At 42.4% G+C, this 20,190-nt stretch overlaps 1 protein-coding gene across 1 annotated transcript in view; it reads right to left on the bottom strand.

Annotated features, from left to right (window-relative positions):
* Nucleotides 1–20,190, bottom strand: part of LOC124720488 (protein roadkill-like) — a 100,934-nt gene that overhangs the window by 1,694 nt on the left and 79,050 nt on the right. The window contains exon 3 of the mRNA XM_047245850.1: nt 18,716–18,833. Within this exon, the coding sequence (XP_047101806.1) occupies nt 18,716–18,833 (118 nt within the window). The remainder of the gene's footprint in view (nt 1–18,715; nt 18,834–20,190) is intronic.

Genomic DNA, 20,190 nt, shown 5'->3' with positions numbered 1-20,190 from the left:
GGAAGGTAGTCGGCGCTACACCAGGATGTCGATATTTCTAAAAATATGGAGTGTCCAATACATCGATACTAATTAAAATGTCAATATCGACACTCGATTTCTTGAAAAAAGTGTGTATCGGCGGGCAAAATATCGGGACACTACTGCCTATAAAAATATCGGCTGCACATTGTAAATATACTGCTGGTTCTAGAGTTGTGCAACTATCGACTTATTATCACATGTTTTGTACATCAACAAGCTATACAGCGTGTATACGTGCACAAGGGGAAAAAAGTTCACGCATTTTTCCTCGGCTTCTCGGTTAAAAATAGTCTTTCTCCCGGGTCAAAATACACTTTTTCCGTGTTAAGCGACACTATACTCTTCCTCGCCATTGTAGAACTCAACAATTCTCTGACTGTTATACCGACGTACAATTTCCCGCCACATTAGAAAACGAAACTAAGCGGGGGAAAAAAAAAACGTTTTGCAAGACCTCTGATGTCGTCCATATGTTCCTATTATGGAGGATTCCACCAAACACCGCACGTCACTTTCCGATACATTGAAATCGAGATTGCGGTGAGCTTCTGTAAGCCAGCCATAGCTCAAGTCACGTGATCTCGCCAGCTGATGACAGCACACGACACGCGATGTAGTCAGCCAACAGCAACATCACTCGTAAGTAGCGCCAAGACGCAAATAAGAAAAGTTGACAGTTTAAATCAATACACACAGCATTCACATATAATATTTGTCTCAAAGATTAATAAGCTGCAAGAGAAGCTTGCACATATAATCTTGATCTTGTTTGCGCGTGTTACACTTCAACACATCACACAAACGTGTCAGTAAAATTTTTAATAACGCGATAAATGTCTGATCTTATGGACTGGAAATCCTTCTAAACGGTCCTCCTCAAAGAGTTATTTTTAAATGAGAGTCAAACGCTTTGTGATTTAATAAATTCATCGTACATTCTCGCACACAGTCCACCTCGCGTAAAAGGAAATTTGCTTTGAATGTAACGCTTCTCGAATCACCATTCGCAGTGTTTTCCCGCGACCTGCTAGAAATATGAGGTTCGTGTCAGCAGCTGACAGAGAGCGCCAGGTGGAAGGAGTCACCGCGCTTGCGCAGCTACGATGACGCAGGAGGCCCTCATGTTCCTACGTGTGAAACACTCTGAAAGATCTTACATTATGTCACGAAAGGAACAAGAGCATCGGGATTTCGTGCACCACACTCAAATGCACTATTCACCTTAAAGCGTGCATTCCTAAGTCGAGATTCCGATGTTAATTTTCTTGCAGCACCTGTACTGCATTACATCATGTTTAGTTCTTTATAATGCCATAAGTGCACTTGATGCGGAGCGAACAGTTGAAACTAGGCAATAGTGTGAAATTAAACACTGTTTCAAATAAATTGACTGCGTGAGCGGAAAAGATTATTAAAAGCTTAATCTCTTTAGCGAACCTTGAAAAATAACTTGACTCTTCTGCAAAGCGATTACTTCTTGCCTGTCAGAAAGGTGGAAATAGAATCTGAAACTAGTAACATACTTTAGCGAACGTATTTTAATTCAGTTGACAGCTCCCTGTCACAAAAATCCGTTTTCCTTTAATTTAATGTGAGCGCAATAAACGAGGAGGAGACAGTAAAACCGCTGAAGGTATACACAGGCCACGTGGAGGCGACCCACCCGCCCACCACAGCTCGGGCTGCTCTCTGCACCAGCCCCGGGTCCACCGCATTTCCCGAGGGCGGCGACGTCAGACTGCGGCTCCCAGCCACACTTCTGTAACCACAACAGGGAGGAGGGACCGCTCACACGCCACTCAACTGCGCATGCGCGAGAGACAGCCCGCAACTGTTCACACGAATCCAATTCAAACAGTCGTCACGTCACGCCCATCGGAAGCAATTTGTTGTTATCGAGCACTGCACAGTCTTCCTAAAGCCTTCGACATACTTTGCTGTTGGCAGAAGCTTGTATGAGCACTGTGTTTTGTTGTTGTATGTGGCGCATTTCCTTCGCAACTAAACTTTTATTTTCGTTTCTTTTCTGTCGTTCATGTTTTGTTGCTGCAGTATTATTCTGCAGTAGCAGGATGAGAGAATTGTTTCTCACCAATCAAAATGACGAAAATTTAACTGAAAACTAAAACAACGAAAACTTCCCCCAATTCTAAACAATTCCCGCTTTCCTCACAGATCAAAAAATTCCCGGGTTTTTCGCGGATCTCCCGGGTCGTATACACCCTGAGCTAGCAGCCTGCCTATCCCCTTTACAGCGAGACTTTAAAATAAAACGTTGGACGTTCAGGCATACCGATAAACACTTTGCTAAAAACGGTACCTGCACGCAGGTGGCACAATGAAAGGCATGTGATGGGTCCATCGTGGTGTTTAGTCACACTGCGGGTTTGTCCGGAACACTTCATGCCCGCTTCCCTGTTCTTTCATTTCTGCAAACCCCAGCGACCTACCAGCTGCGTTCTCTTCACCGTGAACCACCATCACCTAGTCGATTAGATCTGAGGTCATTCATCCAAACATACTCAACAGAAAGTTGCTGGCAGATTAAAATTGTGTGCCGGACCGAGACTCGAACTCGGGACCTATGCCTTTCGCTGGCAAGTGCTCTACCGACTGAGCTACCCAAGCACGACTCACGACCCACCCCCACAGCTTTAATTCCGCCAGTACCTCGTCTCCTACCTTCCAAACTTCACAGAAGCTCTCCTGCGAACCTTGCAGAAGGATATTGCGGAGACATGGCTTAGCCACAGCCTGGGGGATGTTTCTAGAATGAATTCTATATACTAAACAGGTTCTTTTGCTATTGACTGGTGACTGGCCACTGATGTAGAATTACTACACAAGACAAACGACTGCTACATCGGAATAATGATGATGTACTTTTCACTGCGGTTTGACTTGGGTTTATTCGTATTTGCATCATAGTGGTGAAATATTGCATTAGTTTCCTTCAGCATAGTTGTATATGCTTCACGGTCATCAGGCGTGTAGTCTTCGAATGCTACGTTTTTTTCGGGTTAGCAGTTTCATGAATTCATTGCTGGCACTGAAAACTGCTACCTTTGACAGAAATGGTGTCATTGTTAAACGTTAGTTCGGAACCGCCCATGTAGTGCTTTCGACTGTCAAATCTTAAGCCAAATACTGTACGACGACACCACCCGAGCATTTTGACACTTTCAGCCCAACATAAGGTGTTGTTTAGTTTCTAACAGCCTTCATGTCCTCCCGGTCTTCTTCCTCAATTTGCTACAACGAGGGCTCAAGCCTCTTACGTGTCTTTCGCGTGATCGCATCATCATCCACAAATAAACTTCTTTCAAAAGGTTATTCCTCAGTTGTAGGCGGAATAGGACACACATTGTCATAATTCCCTTCCTAAGGAACTAGCTCTTTCAACCTCTCGATTTTTCGCTATAGCACCAGTAACTTCTTTCTCTAAAGCATTCAGTTTATCCGTCACAGGCTGGATGCCTTTCTTATACTCCTCGTATTCTAATATCGGCTTCGTCTTCCACTCGTTGAACTAACTTTTCAGCTGTTCAAACGTCCTGTTTTCTTCGCTAGTTTAACAAGCTTTTAATCGTACTTTGCAAATATATTTAAGGAGAAATTTTAAAGTGTCACGTTTACTGTGATTTTTATCGTCGATAAACCGTAAGAATTTGACAGAATTCGATATCGTCAACGTCACAGCCATTGACATTCTTGTAACCTTTATATATCTTAAGTGTGCCTTTCAGCGTTTCATAGTCCTCGTAATTCGGCACATTGTTGTATCAATGTGGTAAAAGAATCTTACACTCGCAATGCATTTCCGTAACGAGTAAAGCAGAACACGTACTGCAGTAATTTACACGGCGCAAACCTCGGCGACATCTGTTGACGGAAGAGAGCAGCTGCTGACAACGCCGCCACATCCTGCTTCTCTTAGTGTGCCACAGATTACAACAGGGAATGCTTTGCAGCGGTTCGTGCGCACAAACAGTGTCACGAAAACTGAATTAGCAGAAACACGGATTAAAAAAATATATAACGTGTAACAAAATTTTCAACAATACTATTAAACATGGAAGGAGCAACACTTGGTAACCATTTGGTAGAGTATGACTGGTTTTAGAAACTGCAGATTTTGCTGACAACAGATTTTCAACCTACAGTCCATAATTCGTCATAGATTTACAAAGTCCAAAGATATACACTCCTGGAAATGGAAAAAAGAACACATTGACACCGGTGTGTCAGACCCACCATACTTGCTCCGGACACTGCGAGAGGGCTGTACAAGCAATGATCACACGCACGGCACAGCGGACACACCAAGAACCGCGGTTTTGGCCGTCGAATGGCGCTAGCTGCGCAGCATTTGTGCACCGCCGCCGTCAGTGTCAGCCAGTTTGCCGTGGCATACGGAGCTCCATCGCAGTCTTTAACACTGGTAGCATGCCGCGACAGCGTGGACGTGAACCGTATGTGCAGTTGACGGACTTGGAGCGAGGGCGTATAGTGGGCATGCGGGAGGCCGGGTGGACGTACCGCCGAATTGCTCAACACGTGGGGCGTGAGGTCTCCACAGTACATCGATGTTGTCGCCAGTGGTCGGCGGAAGGTGCACGTGCCCGTCGACCTGGGACCGGACCGCAGCGACGCACGGATGCACGCCAAGACCGTAGGATCCTACGCAGTGCCGTAGGGGACCGCACCGCCACTTCCCAGCAAATTAGGGACACTGTTGCTCCTGGGGTATCGGCGAGGACCATTCGCAACCGTCTCCATGAAGCTGGGCTACGGTCCCGCACACCATTAGGCCGTCATCCGCTCACGCCCCAACATCGTGCAGCCCGCCTCCAGTGGTGTCGCGACAGGCATGAATGGAGGGACGAATGGAGACGTGTCGTCTTCAGCGATTAGAGTCGCTTCTGCCTTGGTGCCAATGATGGTCGTATGCGTGTTTGGCGCCGTGCAGGTGAGCGCCACAATCAGGACTGCATACGACCGAGGCACACAGGGCCAACACCCGGCATCATGGTGTGGGGAGCGATCTCCTACACTGGCCGTACACCACTGGTGATCGTCGAGGGGACACTGAATAGTGCACGGTACATCGAAACCGTCATCGAACCCATCGTTCTACCATTCCTAGACCGGCAAGGGAACTTGCTGTTCCAACAGGACAATGCACGTCCGCATGTATCCCGTGCCACCCAACGTGCTCTAGAAGGTGTAAGTCAACTACCCTGGCCAGCAAGATCTCCGGATCTGTCCCCCATTGAGCATGTTTGGGACTGGATGAAGCGTCGTCTCACGCGGTCTGCACGTCCAGCACGAACGCTGGTCCAACTGAGGCGCCAGGTGGAAATGGCATGGCAAGCCGTTCCACAGGACTACATCCAGCATCTCTACGATCGTCTCCATGGGAGAATAGCAGCCTGCATTGCTGCGAAAGGTGGATATACACTGTACTAGTGCCGACATTGTGCATGCTCTGTTGCCTGTGTCTATGTGCCTGTGGTTCTGTCAGTGTGATCATGTGATGTATCTGACCCCAGGAATGGGTCAATAAAGTTTCCCCTTCCTGGGACAATGAATTCACGGTGTTCTTATTTCAATTTCCAGGAGTGTAGTTGTAATATTTATGTATTTTAAAAATGCATTTCACTCTGTTTATAGCGAAACACTTGATAAATGAACAGAGAATCTGGCATCAAACCTAAATTAGCAAACCTTATTCGTTGAAACGTTTGCAAACACCACATCAAAAGTAAATTTTCGGGGTGCTATATCGAAGGCATTCGGCATAAAAACAGGTGGAAGGAAATGTAATGGCTTGTCTCCACTCCTCTTAACTGTGCACTAGAGAAAAGAGTAAAACTAGTAAGAGAGTGGAAACAAAAACTGAAAGAGCAGAAGCTATCACCAGTCAGACTGGGAACTAAAAACAAAGGTATTGAAATTCACTGTTTAGCATTTGCCAATGATTTTGCCATTCTTTCTGAAAATCTAACAAATGCTGGAATACAAATCAGTCTCTTAGAAGAAATAGCCAACAAAGCAGGTTGAATATCTTAGACAAATAAAATTTATGACAAATATAAAAAAATGCTCTGGAATTCATAGCAACAGATATTGGCCAGATAAAGATGGTAAATAAATTTAAATATTTGCACTTGTGAAATAACAAGGAATATCTGCAACAAAAGATGCCTGTCTAAAAATTTGAAGACAGCACTACAACACAGTAGAAAAACCAGAGTTTCTTTATGGAAATTAATGTTTAGTACTGAACTACGAGTTATACAAAACTGAAGTCCTAGAAAGAAATTCGAAAAATATTTGGGCCACCAAAAAATACAGAGATATGGAAATCAAGAAGCAATGAAGAAGTTTATCGTAGCATTGAAAAAATGGAACACTACAAAAGAGGCAATTGCTATTTTTTGGACACTTACACAAAATGAACAGCAAGAGGTTAACCAAACAGATTTTTAGATATCTTTGGGACAAGAAGTCAACAATAGCCTGGACTCAGGAAGTTAGGAAAGATATGGAAAGAAACAACATGAGTGAGAAAGATGAAACAGAAAGATTTTCAAGAGGGAAGCGTAAAAAATTGAAGGATTCCAAGGCAAGAGGGAGAAAAAGACATGTCAAAATGGTCCCAGGATAGAAAAAGCATATGTAGTGAAAAGATGAAAGAATACTAAAGGAAAAAGAAAGAACAACAAAGAAGGAGGCACTGAAACTGGTGCGTGGTCCTTAGATGAGCCAAATGAAGAAAAAAACTTGAAGGTTAAAGAAAATAAAACTTAAGGAATTAAGAGCCCTTGCATAAGACCTCAGAATCAAAGGTTTGTACAAAATGAAGAAAGCAGCACTTGTTGAAGCTATAGAATGAGTTTCCTCAGCAGCAAATGATAGTGGTTTGTTTAACTACGGAGACTTTTCTCCGAAAACTTCTCGTGAACTGAAAAAAATAGCAAGGAAAAGTAGGGTCAAAGGTTACTCTGTAGTACATACAAAGAAAGGCCTACTGGACTTGGTGAACTCAGAAAAGGAACGTTTTGAAGCAATTCGGCACATTCAATTCTCTACAGAGGTTTTCGAAGAAAAATAACGGCGCGGCTCCACGAAAACAGGAAAACTAGGCCAAATATTTCTGTTCAAAAAAGAACTGTTCACTTCAGTGAAAGAAAAGAAGCTACCGCTCGAGATTCAATCCTGTGATCGTACAGTATTGTTAAGGAAATAACGTTTGGCAGACAGCTTATATCGTTACAATCAAAGACTCTAAGAAAGGTAATCCCGAGTAACTAATGAAAGCTGTTAGAAATGCTATACAAATGCAGTAAGAAAATTGTCCGATTTCAAGCAATGAGACGAAACGAAAATAGTTGCTGAAAACTATTTTAATCAATCAATTTCATCGAAAAGGAATTTAAATTCAACGATTCACACCTACTTGATCAGATTGAAAGAATAGTAACGTCCAATGATCCAATGAAAATATAAACACAAACACCACCAAATTTTACTTTGAGGTCTACGAAATAGGTGGAGGTAGAGGTTCAAAGTGAAACAAAAATAGTAAATATTACGAAAGATATAATTGGCAAGAGAAGTATAAACAAAATAAACAACAACGATAGCCTGTGCGGTCCTCGAGCAATGATCACTAGAAACATACTTGTGCGATGAACTGACAGATAATGACGCTCTCTACACTAGGAAAGGGAGAGCTCCGCAGGAAGGATTAGCAAAAGAGTTGTGAGCGAGACTCAAAGAACTGTGAAGAAGGTTTCAGTCTGGATGATATCGACGATGCAGCAGCTTTTTTTGAATGTTCAGATTAAAGTTGTTTCCGCTGTTAATTTTAACACAGTTATGCATTCCTCTGGCGGCGAAAAGGGACCAACACTATTTGTACTTAAATAATGACCACCACAATGGCTTCAACAATATGAAGAGTTTCTTTTAGGCAGAATGTCTATTGCAAGACGTGTGACGAATCCTGCAATCAGAATGACAAATACTTCTGCATAAAAGATACAGGAAAAATGTGCACCTTGTGTTTAAGACCAAAGCATAAAGGTAAACAGCCAAGGATTTAATGCAGAAAGTGCAAGACACACAGTAGAGTCTCGATAGTTCGAGGTAAATGGGACCGGAACCACCTCGAACTGTCAAAAACTCGGACGACCGAAATTTAAATGGGAAAAAGAAATATTATGATATTGTAAGTAATACAGGTCAAAATATGAACTTTATTAAAATAAAAGTATTTACACACGCATTTGCATTGGCAGAATTATTTATTTAGCCAAGTAATAGTAAAGTGTGTGCGACGTTTGCTCGCGGCAGTGTCGCCTCAGGCTGCTGTTCCACGGAGCACATGGCGGCCTCGAGGCCAGCGCAGCCATCCGTGTGACTCGTCACCGGTGCATCCGCTGCCTCGTCACCCTCGCACTGCCGTCGAATGTCAGCCGTGTAAATTACAGAAGAGTCTGTCACTTCCAACCGTTGGTCCGGATTTAACCACTCGCCTCCTGCCACCTCTTCACACCCTGGCAATCCACTGATTAAAGTACACAGTGGCTGATCGTCTTCATCTGCTGAATCTTCAGTTTCTGTGTCTGGCACACTTTCCTGTAGAATTTTACTCCAAGACTTAGAAATTGTTTCTGACTATTTGGCTCCAAGATTCACTAATCCAGTACACGACGTCCTTCAAAGTCACTTTCTTCAAAGCTCCTACAATGCTTTCGTTGTCTTCGGAATGCAGCATTGACTGTAGCAATCGCAATCGCCGTCGATACTTGTTTTAGACATTCCAGAACGCCCTGATCCGTGGGCTGAATGAGACAGGTGACGTTTGGTGGGAAAAACAAGGCGCGGATACCGTCACACTGCAGTTCTCCTGTACTCGGATGTGAGGACGCATTATCCGTGAGCAAAATTGCTTTGTATGGCAGTCCCCTTCCTTTTAAAAAATTCTTACCGTCAGGTACAAATGAGTTAAAAAACCAGTTCTTGAAGATTTCCTGATTCATCCAGGCATTATTCTGAAATGTATAGACAACCGGAAGAGCTGAGATGGATACATTCTCGAATGCTCTTGACTTGGTAAACTTCCCAATCACAAATAGTTTCAGTTTGTGGTTTTAAGTCGCATTTGAAGCTGCCATAACTGTGAGCCGCTCTCTCCCTTTTTGTGCCCAGGAGCAATTTTTTTCACAAGAAGCAAGTGTTCTAACTCTTAACATTTTAAAATTTAGCCCAGTTTCGTCAGTTATGATTTTTTTAAACTCTACGATAAATTTTGAAACGGCCCGAGCGTCACCAGAGAGTTTTTCCTCCACATACGTCTAGTTGACACACTCCATACCTCTTCTTCCACTTGTCGAGCCAGCCCACATTAGCGGCGAAATTGTCATCTGCTTCCTGCAGCTGGCTTCTGAAAAACAAAGCTTTTTCTTGCAAGATTGGGCCAGAAATCAGATGACCCTTCTGTCTCTGTTAGGTAAACCACATGAACAATGCCGCACTTGTTTTTTTTTAAGTCCTACGTCTTTATACTTCGACAGAGATTCGTGTGAGCATTTCTGTGAAGAAAACTGTTCCAATTCAAGTCGCTTTCTTCGCCAGTTAGCAACAGTAAACTTCACTTACACCATATTCGAGAGCAAGTTTTTTTTATTGTTTCTCCTTTGTCAAGTCTTCTTGGTGCTTCTAATTTTAGATGCAAAGGCACAAATTTCCTCTTTTTTGTTACAGCAGTTATCTTTGTAAGGTGTACAACGGAACACACAGTCAACAAACAAAACGACACACAGCACTGTACAGCACAGGTGCTGGGAACTACGGCGGCGTACGAACTGCCCAGTTTTGATCGGTAGCAGCCGGCAGCAGTCGGGGTATTTCGTGCCATACTGACGACAGATGTTCGTGAAACAGGGCAGCGAGCTAACCGTCGGTGTTGACTGCATTGTTGTCTGCTTTGTCACTAAGCTGTACTCTCCCTTTTATTATTTATCATGTCAGTGAAACAAAGTAGATCATTGCAACCTCTTTTTTTTCTTTTTTATGAAAGAGGCTCGCATTATTGGAAACTCGCACTATCGAGACTCTACTGTATTGCTTTGGTAAAGAATGCAAGGGTGATCGCAAGTGAGCGTGTGAAAAGATTTTAGAGTGCAAAAAGTGTAAAAGAAATAAGGCGGAAGCAGCCTCGGCAGACAACTCTGGCTTCTCTGATTGCCAAAATTGCGGCGATGAGCGTGTGAAGGTAAGTGAAAACAAATGCTACATGCAAAGGAGAAAAAGACGTGGTGCTTACTGCGATAATAAATATACTTGCAATGGGAGTGGCACTAAAAAATTTAAAAATGCACTTGCAAAGAAAGGAACTACTTTTCTGATTTCAAAGCAGAACAAGATACAGGCATACACACGCCACACTTGGCTGTGCGCGACGTCAAAGGAAACACATACGAATTTAGAAACAATGAATTTTGCGAATGGTTGCTGTCACACAGTAACACGGGCTATACGTGTATAGCACACAATACAAAGACTTATGATGTGTACTTTATTTTACAGTATTGTGTAAATAACTGAATGAAGATCAAAACCATTTACCAAGGAACGAAGATTATAGTGCCAAAAATACCTTCCCTAAGGCTCAGAATAACTGACAGCATAAACCTTACCATCTTCACTCGAACCCAGTCTAAGCCGCACTCGAAAAATGAGACTAAATCAACGAAAAAAAAAAATTTCCCAATCTAAGCTGCACCTGAAATGTGAGGTTCTAAATTCAAGGGGAGAGAAAAGTTTTAGACCACTCTAAAGTGAGAGACAATTTAGGTCGAATGGATGAAGATAGAGCTACAGTAGTTTGGTCCGAGTCGTAGGCTTAACAGTTAAGCTTTACCAAGTAGCCATTTCTATGTCAATTAATCAAAATGACAGTCACAGTCACATTATTTATTTTGTCGCCAACCGGTTTCAACCTGAGATGGGGTCATCTTCAGGGCAATTTACACTGTAAAGCTATATCAGTAAGTAATCATATACAAGCAATCGCTGCTATCTCCACGCAACTATTTTCTCTAAATATTCATTGCTGTGTGTCAGGCATTATACGGGTACTTTTCCTTTCTCACGTGCTTCGTCTGGTTTGAATCGATTGCTTATTTTGCTTTGATCTGATCTGATGATTGCTGTTCTCTTTGTTATAGGTGTTTAAGTCACTCTAAGCTGCAAAACCATTATTGTACTGTGTCATTCACTGTTTGTCGCATACTGACAATGAGTGTTTACAACCTGTCCCCGCTTGCGGCATGGCTTGCTTTTGTACGCGCTACCGTGGCTTACAATAAAAAAAAAAACAAAAAAAAAAAAAAGAGAGAAATTGTCTCTTACAGGAAACAATGGCAAGAGACTGCTATTTGTTGTTGCTTACACAGCTGCTTTCTTAGATAATGCCCAACAAAAACCAAATAATAGACAGCGTATGAGAGAAGATGTTGTGAACTGGAGTTTAACGAAAAATTTTCTCCCTTTGAAAATTTTCCAGACGCCTCTTTCGTGCATTGCGTTCTGCACAGAAATTAGTCACCTTAGATTTAAAAATCTAGTCACTTGCTGAGGTTCATTTCTGACTATCACTATTCAGCATAAGAATAATACGAATATAAACATGACATGATATGTATATTCTTCCGCATTTGCTGTTGTCTCACTCTAGCTTCGTAGTTTATTAGGTAGACAGAATTTAAATGACACAGCAGCAAACACAAAAGAATACATGGCATAATGTTTACATTCTTCTACATTTTCTTTTAATTTATTTACGGATGCACAGGTTTTGGCGCCAGTATTTCTCTTTGTACCTGCAAAGCATGCCTGTGTAGCGCTACATATATTTGACGGCAGAAGTTAGTTGTGGCGGCACCTACCAATATTTTTCAGAACTTCTGCTTACTTTGCACTCGATTCAAAGCCGCAGGCGGTTTTTTGAATTACAAAAACCGGAAAAAAAGTACGGCTTAGATCCCAGTAAATATGGTATCCAAGGCAATCTCGCGACGTTTTCCACGACATTCAGTCTGAAAGAGCTGAAAAAAGGTTACATTCCACACTTCTTCAATAAGCAAATCAAAATTACGTAGGGCGACTTCCAGCAAACAAGTACTACGGTGTTGACATTGTGATATGTAAGGCTAGAAAAGCATTCTTAGAATGGCACGCTCAGGAAGTGGGTGAAAATTAAGTGTTTGACTTCCAGAAGGAATTTTCAGAGTATTTCCATTCTGACGACATATTGCGCCGCAGCTGCCTTGAATTTAGGAGATATTTCCTGGATATTAGAAACATTGATCCTTTCCAGTACATAATAATTTCTAGTGTTTGTATGGCTATTTACAGGTCAGAATACATTGAACCTAATTGCTGTAGTCAAACATCAAAAGAAGGAAATGTTCAGCAAAAAGTAAATTGTGTGGTTGAATTCGTTTCCTAATGGCCAAAGGCATTCAACGGTGGAGAAGTTACAAAATGTGGCGTAAATGTCGACAGCTAGAACGCAAACACAAAAACACTTTACCAGTATCACAATTGCTTCTGGCACGGCTGTCCAGTGTGTTATTCGCCCGATACTATCGGCAACGGTCAACAATGAAACCATGATCTCTTAGAACCCACACAAGAGTTGGGGTACGCCGGTTGTAACTGTGTCGAAATATGGAGCTGTAAGTGGAATAGTTCAAAAGAGAACGTAAATGTCATAGAACCCCTGAATCCTAGAGATGTCTTTTTCGGCGCAAGAACCAACACTGATAAATTCAAGGTTTCAGGCAAGAAGCTGCGATATACAGACATGGGCAGGCTATATCCAACAGGGATGTTTTACGACGATTATCTGTTGGTCATCCCGTACAGATACTGAGGCCAAGAAAATATGACGACGAATGATTTCGTTTCGTTAAGTGCAAAGTGCATGTGCTTCACGGCTTGTACCACTCTGTGCTTCCAGTTAAGCAGGAAAAGCTTTCGTTTGCTCTACATTCGAAAAGTGTAGAAGAAAAGACTGATAGTAGTTGCAACCATAGTGACGATGAGTGAGCATTTGTACGAACTCTGGAAACTATAGAGCTCAACAAAGCCATCGAGAAGGCTGCACAATACAGGAAATTAACGAGGTGTGGCACTTTGAATGGGAAAGTAATTGACTGTTCACAAACTACGTTAAAACCTTCATGAAGGTCAAACTAGTCCTTGGCAAGGTAATTAGAAGTCTAAAGAAGAATACGGTTGAATTATCGAGGAAAAGTAAGACGTCAGGAATGACATTAACAATACTGAACCGAATGCTGGCAAGCGGGCTGTGTCCAAAATATGCAATTCCCTCTGGGGAACATTCGGCCAGTGACAGAACTAGTCACAAACAGAATTTATAGACAACATTGAGCAATGGTACGAGCTCTTACTCGAAATAAAAGAGAGACAACTAACGTCATACCGATCAACGAAGAAATAACACAGGTCTGAAAAAAAAATATTTTTTGGAAGTTGCTTGAAATTTGATAACTGAATGATGTACTTTCAACAACAATTTCAAAAATGCAATCCAATTTTTTTCTGTCACGTCAGGTTTTCTCACAAAAAAGGAGTATTTAAAGGTGTAGTAACAATAAAATTTTATTTTATTTATAAATAAGTTCTAAACTACATTTCCCGCACGCTTCCACTTCTCTTTAATCTCACAAGTCATTATAATAACGCTTTCCCTTTCAAAGGAAGCTCCTCTTATTGCTTCTCCAGCTGTGGGCTCGTTGAGGATCACGACTTTTTATCATCCAGTAGTAGTCCGCTATCATGTTGACGTTCAGTCTTCCTTGATATATTCTTTCCATTTCTTGGATGTCTTGATGGAATCTTTCGCCCTGTTCTTCACTTGCATCACCAAGGTTTGCAGGGAAGTAGTCAAGACGCGAGTGGAGGAAATGAACTTTAATGCTCATGTTACAGCCCATCTTCTTGAAGTTGTCGAGGATAGAGTCTCCTAGGAAACCTGTAACACCTAATTTAAAAGATGTCCATGCTGTCTTTTCTTAAGTTTCCATTTTGTCCACAAACTTGGGTTCTGTAATTAGTTTCCTAATGTCTGGTCCGACAGATTCCTTCCTTTAGCTTTGCCTCAGATAAACCAGGAAACTGTCCACAAAGCTACCTGAAACATTCCCCTTCTTTTGGCAATGCCTTAAATTGTTTCATCAGCCCCAACTTAATGTGAAGTGGTGGAAGTAACACCTTTTGGGATCCACAAGGCTTTTCCTCTAAACGTTCTTAACCCTTACCTGTAAGGTTATTCTGAAGGGCCAACCTTTTTTGATGGAGTGTTGCTTTCTATAGCCCTTTGTTGACCAAACGGCATTGAAATCACTTTTAAATCACCACGTAATGTCCATTTGTGGTCTGAATAGCTGTGTTTGCTTAAAGCCAGTTCAAGGCCTGCGTAACATTGTTTTAAGTAAACCGAATGTCCAACTGGTATAGAAACGTACTTATTGGCGTTGTGGGAAGTACTGCTTTAAGGCTTTTTTTTGTTTTGAAGAATCAATAAAAAGTCTCCACTCATCAGGAGCATATTCTATTTTGAAAAGGGCCATAAGTCCAGGGGGGGAACATCACCGCAAAACACCATGTCACCTTCTTGAGGGAAGAAAGATACAAACTCCTTTTCCCTCGATCAATACCAAGAAAAGGATTTACCCGGAGCCAATATATGTTTATCTTTTAATCTAGATCCTAAAACCTCTGCCGATTCTTTAGAAAGGCCTAGGTTTAAATCGTTCAGTTCAGTTTGTGAGAACGGAACGCGATCAGTTGTGCCAGAATCGTAGCAATCTCTATCTTCTTGCACTGCAAGAACAAAAATAGTAGTCTTCACTATGATTTCTGGGCTCCTCGAAACCATTGGTATTCCGAAATGTACGGACTGCTTTTTAGATTGAAACCATTGCCTCAGTTCTTCAACACACAATGAACAAACTTTGTGTGGGGCCCAAGGTTTATCTAGATCACCTAACTTTATACCAAAATAGGCAAAATATAACTTTTCAACAAAATCGGAAATGTTCCTTTGTTGCAATTTAACGGTATAGTTACCACAAATGTAGCACAAGCAACGTGGCGAATTTATATATCGTCTGGTAGCCATTGTCCATAGAACAACTTCACAGCACAAGGAAACAGTCACTAGTTTAAAGCAACAACAACAACAACAACACGTGAACATCACAGAGTGGAGAGGTACTGTGATCTGAAGGACAACAGCAGAAGCTCACTGCTCGGTGATGGCGGGGAAGGGGCAGCACGGCAGACAGGCACTGACCTGAAAATACTGCTGGTTTCTCCTGATTACTCTTATTTTGCGTACATCTAGTATAAAAATTCACTCACTATAGTGCTGAAATATCGAAAAAAGTGAAAACTTGAGAAGCAGTTTCTGAAATAACTGTACGTGATGGTATTTTTTCACTAATCTTCCCGAAATCAGTGTTGAAAACACTATGAAAACCACTTGATACATTTCGAACGATTTTTATGTCTCGGACCTGTGTAATCCAAGTTATATATCAGTACGATGTCTAAGATTGTACATGTACCAACCTATTTGTGTCCGCATTCACCACTTCCAACACTAGAACGAGGCCGTACGATATGCTCGATAGATTAGGTGATAAAATTGTGTCCTACGACACTCTTGTTTATATTGACGATGGTACAAATACCGTAGAAACAGGTTGCACACTTTGCGAATCGACTGACGAGTTTGCTAAAGATGATTACAGTACTGAATGGACAGGAACAGGACCAAACAGTTGCGCATACAAAACGTACAGAGGTAAACAGACTACCAAAATCACAAGGCTTCACTTAACTACTGCAGTGCTAAAGGTTTTGAATATGGAAACAATGGCTGAGCTGGTACATGGATCACAAGACAAAGTCATAATAACCAACGATATGATAACCACACACAAGAAAACAAAGAACTTTCTAAGTACAGCTATAGGAAAGGAATTTAACTGTAACTACGATAAGCTTATAACTTTAGAAGAGAATACAGAATGATCGATACACTTCCCTGGGGGTTATCAATTAATAATGAAATAAAATCTACATGTATAAATAGAATACAGCTATGCTTTCCGCGAGATTACAGAATGCATTGATGATACTGATTGTTGCTGGATAATAAAATAGAGATAACTGAAGAGACACCTATCAACCAGTAAATAATTGAGGTGTCTTGTAAGCACAACACAACTGTCTGATTTTAAAGGGTGGACACCATTTAAAATTTTCGAGTGTTGTTTCAGATAGTCATCGCAAAAATGGGCTCGCAAGAAACTGGTAGCTAAACAGCGACCACGGAAAAGTGCCTGCCGAGCGACGACTGAGTGCAGCCTGGAAATCTCAAGAAAGTGGCCGCAAAATGTCGTTGCAGGAAGGTGGCTGCCGTCTTTTCGTCTAAAACATGCGGGTTCGCGCCATACCGCTGCCCTTACTTAAAATCGCCAAGGTTTCCCAAAAAAGTGGCAGCCAAAAAGGGGCTGCCATCTTCTGCTCTGCGCAAAAAGACTTGTTCAAACGGACGACCACTTTTACGCAAAATGTTTTAAAATCTGCAGTGATAAGATGCGGAAAATTTTTATGCGGAAACTATGTTAATATTTTTACGTGGAAAACATGTGGAAATGATGAAAATAGTCTTTTCGATACAGTTTTCTTTAAGACAAACAGCGAATTTTTAAAAAGGAAATTGGAAATATTTAACAGAAAATTAAAGTGGAAATTTTATAAGACAAAAATATTTTTACAAAAAAATATGTGGAAACGTATATTCAGAAAAAACCGCGTCGAAATATTTTCAAGTCAGGAACACGTCGAAATATTTTCTAGTCAAAAACACGTCGAAATATTTTCTAGTCAAAAACACGTCGAAATATTTTCTAGTCAAAAACACGTCGAAATATTTTCTAGTCAAAAACACGTCGAAATATTTTCTAGTCAAAAACACGTCGAAATATATTCTAGTCAAAAACACGTTGAAATATTTTCAAGTCAAAAACATGTGGTGTCCCATGCCAACGCCTATACTACTGGCATAGTTTGACACAGTGCTATAAAACTGAAAGAAATCAGGCAACGAAATTTCAAATAAAGCATTGACTCGACAACGCACAGTTAACTGCAAGTTTGTAGGTGAGAAACTCGTCCCATCATTCAGTAAGGAATTTGTTTTTAACATCAACCATCCGTGATCTGAAGATAAAGTGGATAAAAGAGGGGTTAAGAGGGAATTGTAAGTTCCACAAGATGTATATCAAGGTTAACTACTACCAGTGCAGATTAAAACTGCGTGCCGGGCCGAGACTAGCTTGGGAACTTTTCCTTTCACGGAGAAGTGCTCTACCACGAGCTACCCAAACACGACTCGCACCCCGTCCTCACAGCTTTACTTCCGCCAGTATCTCGTCTCCTACCTTCCAAATTCACCACACTCCTCTGCAGAGTGAAAATCTCACTCTGGTAATATCAATGCCTTAACGCAGCAGTACGCAATTATGTCGAGTGTTAATCTGGTCGGTAAATTGGTTGGAAATCTATTTATTGTGCTGCGACAAGTTGGAGGTGCTCTGCCCCCTACGATTCTTTCTCGTGTGCGCCATGTTCAAAGGGCAGTAGGCAATAGTTACCTCAAAGCAAACAAGAGCAGGAAAATAGGCGTAAGAGAACTACAGCTGTAGTATGAGCACTGCTTCTCACCTATGGTTGGTTAAAGCAAGTTTCTTTTGGTCGTTCTTGGTCTGCGTATAAAAAATCATATTCCCTCAGAGCAAACTATCCCTCCTGAAAGCCTCCTGAAAGGATTGCGACATTGTGATTTGTATCATTGGAAGATTCAGCCTCTAGATGTTTTGTTTGCTCCGTGCCTATAAAACGTATTATCGCATTATCTGCACGTGCACCTCGAAGGAAGACCAGTTCCACGGTTTAAGGTCCACGACAGTGTTCACCTTCGATCTCGATGGTGTGAAGCTTTGTGACCACCGGGAAGCGCTGTTTTTCATTTGGTGCTTGTGGTTCAAGTTAATTATCTGTCCTGAACATTTCTCTAATGTCGACGATGTCTATTTTGTTATGTGTAATACGTGTGTCTCATAGGAGGTTTATCTCTGTACATCACGGACACTCACTTTCTGTAGCCCTCCTCATGAAGATGGTGAAACATTAGCAGCTAATATATTCCCCCATCACAACTGTTAATACTATCCAATGAGCCTCACTGAAGACTGAATGTGAGATCTCGCACTCAAGAGATTCCCTGTGAGAACTTCCAAACAGTTGTATACTCACTCATGTGACATGTAGGTTTCATTGAATAACAGTGCACTGACACCGTGGCTCCGAACCCACTTCCTTCGGAACTAATTTCTAAGATACGTAAACACCATCAAGAGCAGCAGGTACATTAAATACACATATAAAACGAAGAAATAATTTTTCCTGACAACTGTAAGCTAAGCTTTATCGAAAATTTCAAGAATGCTTAAATTAGATGTTTTTAGTGTAATATTTGGTTGACGCGGCACTGAGTGTTCAGGCCGGCAGCACTCACCGCAGGTGAGAGACGGTCGCGTCGTCTGGTGGCGGCGGAGTGTGGCGGGCAGCCGCGGCAGGAGAGCGTCCGGGGTCGCCGAGTGGCAGGGCTGGGCCTGCTGGAGCCACGGCCCGCGCTGCAAACAGGGGGCGGCTGTTCAGAGTGGGGCGCAAACCACAGCCCGAACGTAGGGGACAGCGACTGTGCTGCACTGACAGCACGACTGCCGGGCAGAGTTTTGGAAGCAGTTCAAGTCAGCTAGCTGTGACTTGCTTCTGAGGTTATTTGGAACCTAATGTATGGAAGCTGAATATCACTAACAGAGAGGAGGGGGAGAGGGAAGGGGATATAGGGGAAACAATCGGACAAGTTCTGTGAACTTACGAGGGTCGTTCATTAAGTAATGCCCCACTTTTTTTCCTCATAATGTATTTATTGTTAAGAGTCAGAATTTGGTGACATACATCGACACGTCTTGCTCGTGTCCACTGTAAGACTGACACACTCGTCCTCTTCAAAGTTGTGTTCCCAGTAGAAAATCTTTAAGCGCCCCAAAGAGATGGAAGTTCGAGGGTGCCAGGTCCAGAGTGCAGCGTGGATGAGGCAATGCGCTCCCGGGCTCTCGGACTTGTGTGTGGGCGTGCATTATCGTAATACAGCAAGATTTCTGCTGGATTCTTGTCCGATTGAACACGTCGGAAACGGTTCTCGTGTGAGTCTTCTCATATGACCCTGAATTGATGGTTGACCCTCTTGCCATCACATCCACAGAAATGACGCCATCACAATCCCAGAAGGCTGTCACCGTGACTTTTCCAGCAGAGGGGGTCGTCTCTAATTTCTTCTTTTGTCACGAATGAGGGTGGCGCCACTGCATAGACTGCCTTTTTGTTTCTGCCACGAAGTAGAGCTCCCAGCTTTCGTCCACCGTAACAATCCGTGAGAGAAAGGCGTCTCCGTCGGTCTCAAAACGCTCTAATAGTTCAGATGAAATGGCCCTTCTTTGACTCGTGTAACCCGCTGTGAGCGTTACTCGAATCCATCGGGAGCACCGCTATCTGAATAACCGAGATCCCTGATCATTGCAGACGCACTTCCAATGCTGACCGACAACTGTAGAGCCAATTGTCAAGTTTTGATGCACCGGGCGGCACGAATAATGGCATCTGCACGATTCAGCATGTCTGGAGCAGCGGCTGTGGCAGGACGTCCCAAGTGTGGCTGGTCGTGGAGCTTGTTTCTGCATTTCCAGAGCGTGCAACTTTCACTACCCGTTGCCCAACTGTGCTATCAACTGCAGCATTGCCACGCACTGCACACAAACGTTTATGGATGTTCACCACGGTTTCTCTTCTTGCGCACAAAAACTCAATAACAGCATGCTGCTTGTAGTGGAACTCGTATGCAGATGCCATTTTGACGCTGTACTACTGATCTGCCATCTGCCAAAACAGTTCGAAACTGCAATGGCACACAAAAAACATGAAATAGGA

Source organism: Schistocerca piceifrons, chromosome 11, assembly GCF_021461385.2.
Source record: "Schistocerca piceifrons isolate TAMUIC-IGC-003096 chromosome 11, iqSchPice1.1, whole genome shotgun sequence".
NCBI lineage: Eukaryota > Metazoa > Arthropoda > Insecta > Orthoptera > Acrididae > Schistocerca > Schistocerca piceifrons.
The sequence above is the reverse complement of the archived record's forward strand: the minus strand, read 5'-3'. Positions and strand labels throughout refer to the sequence as shown.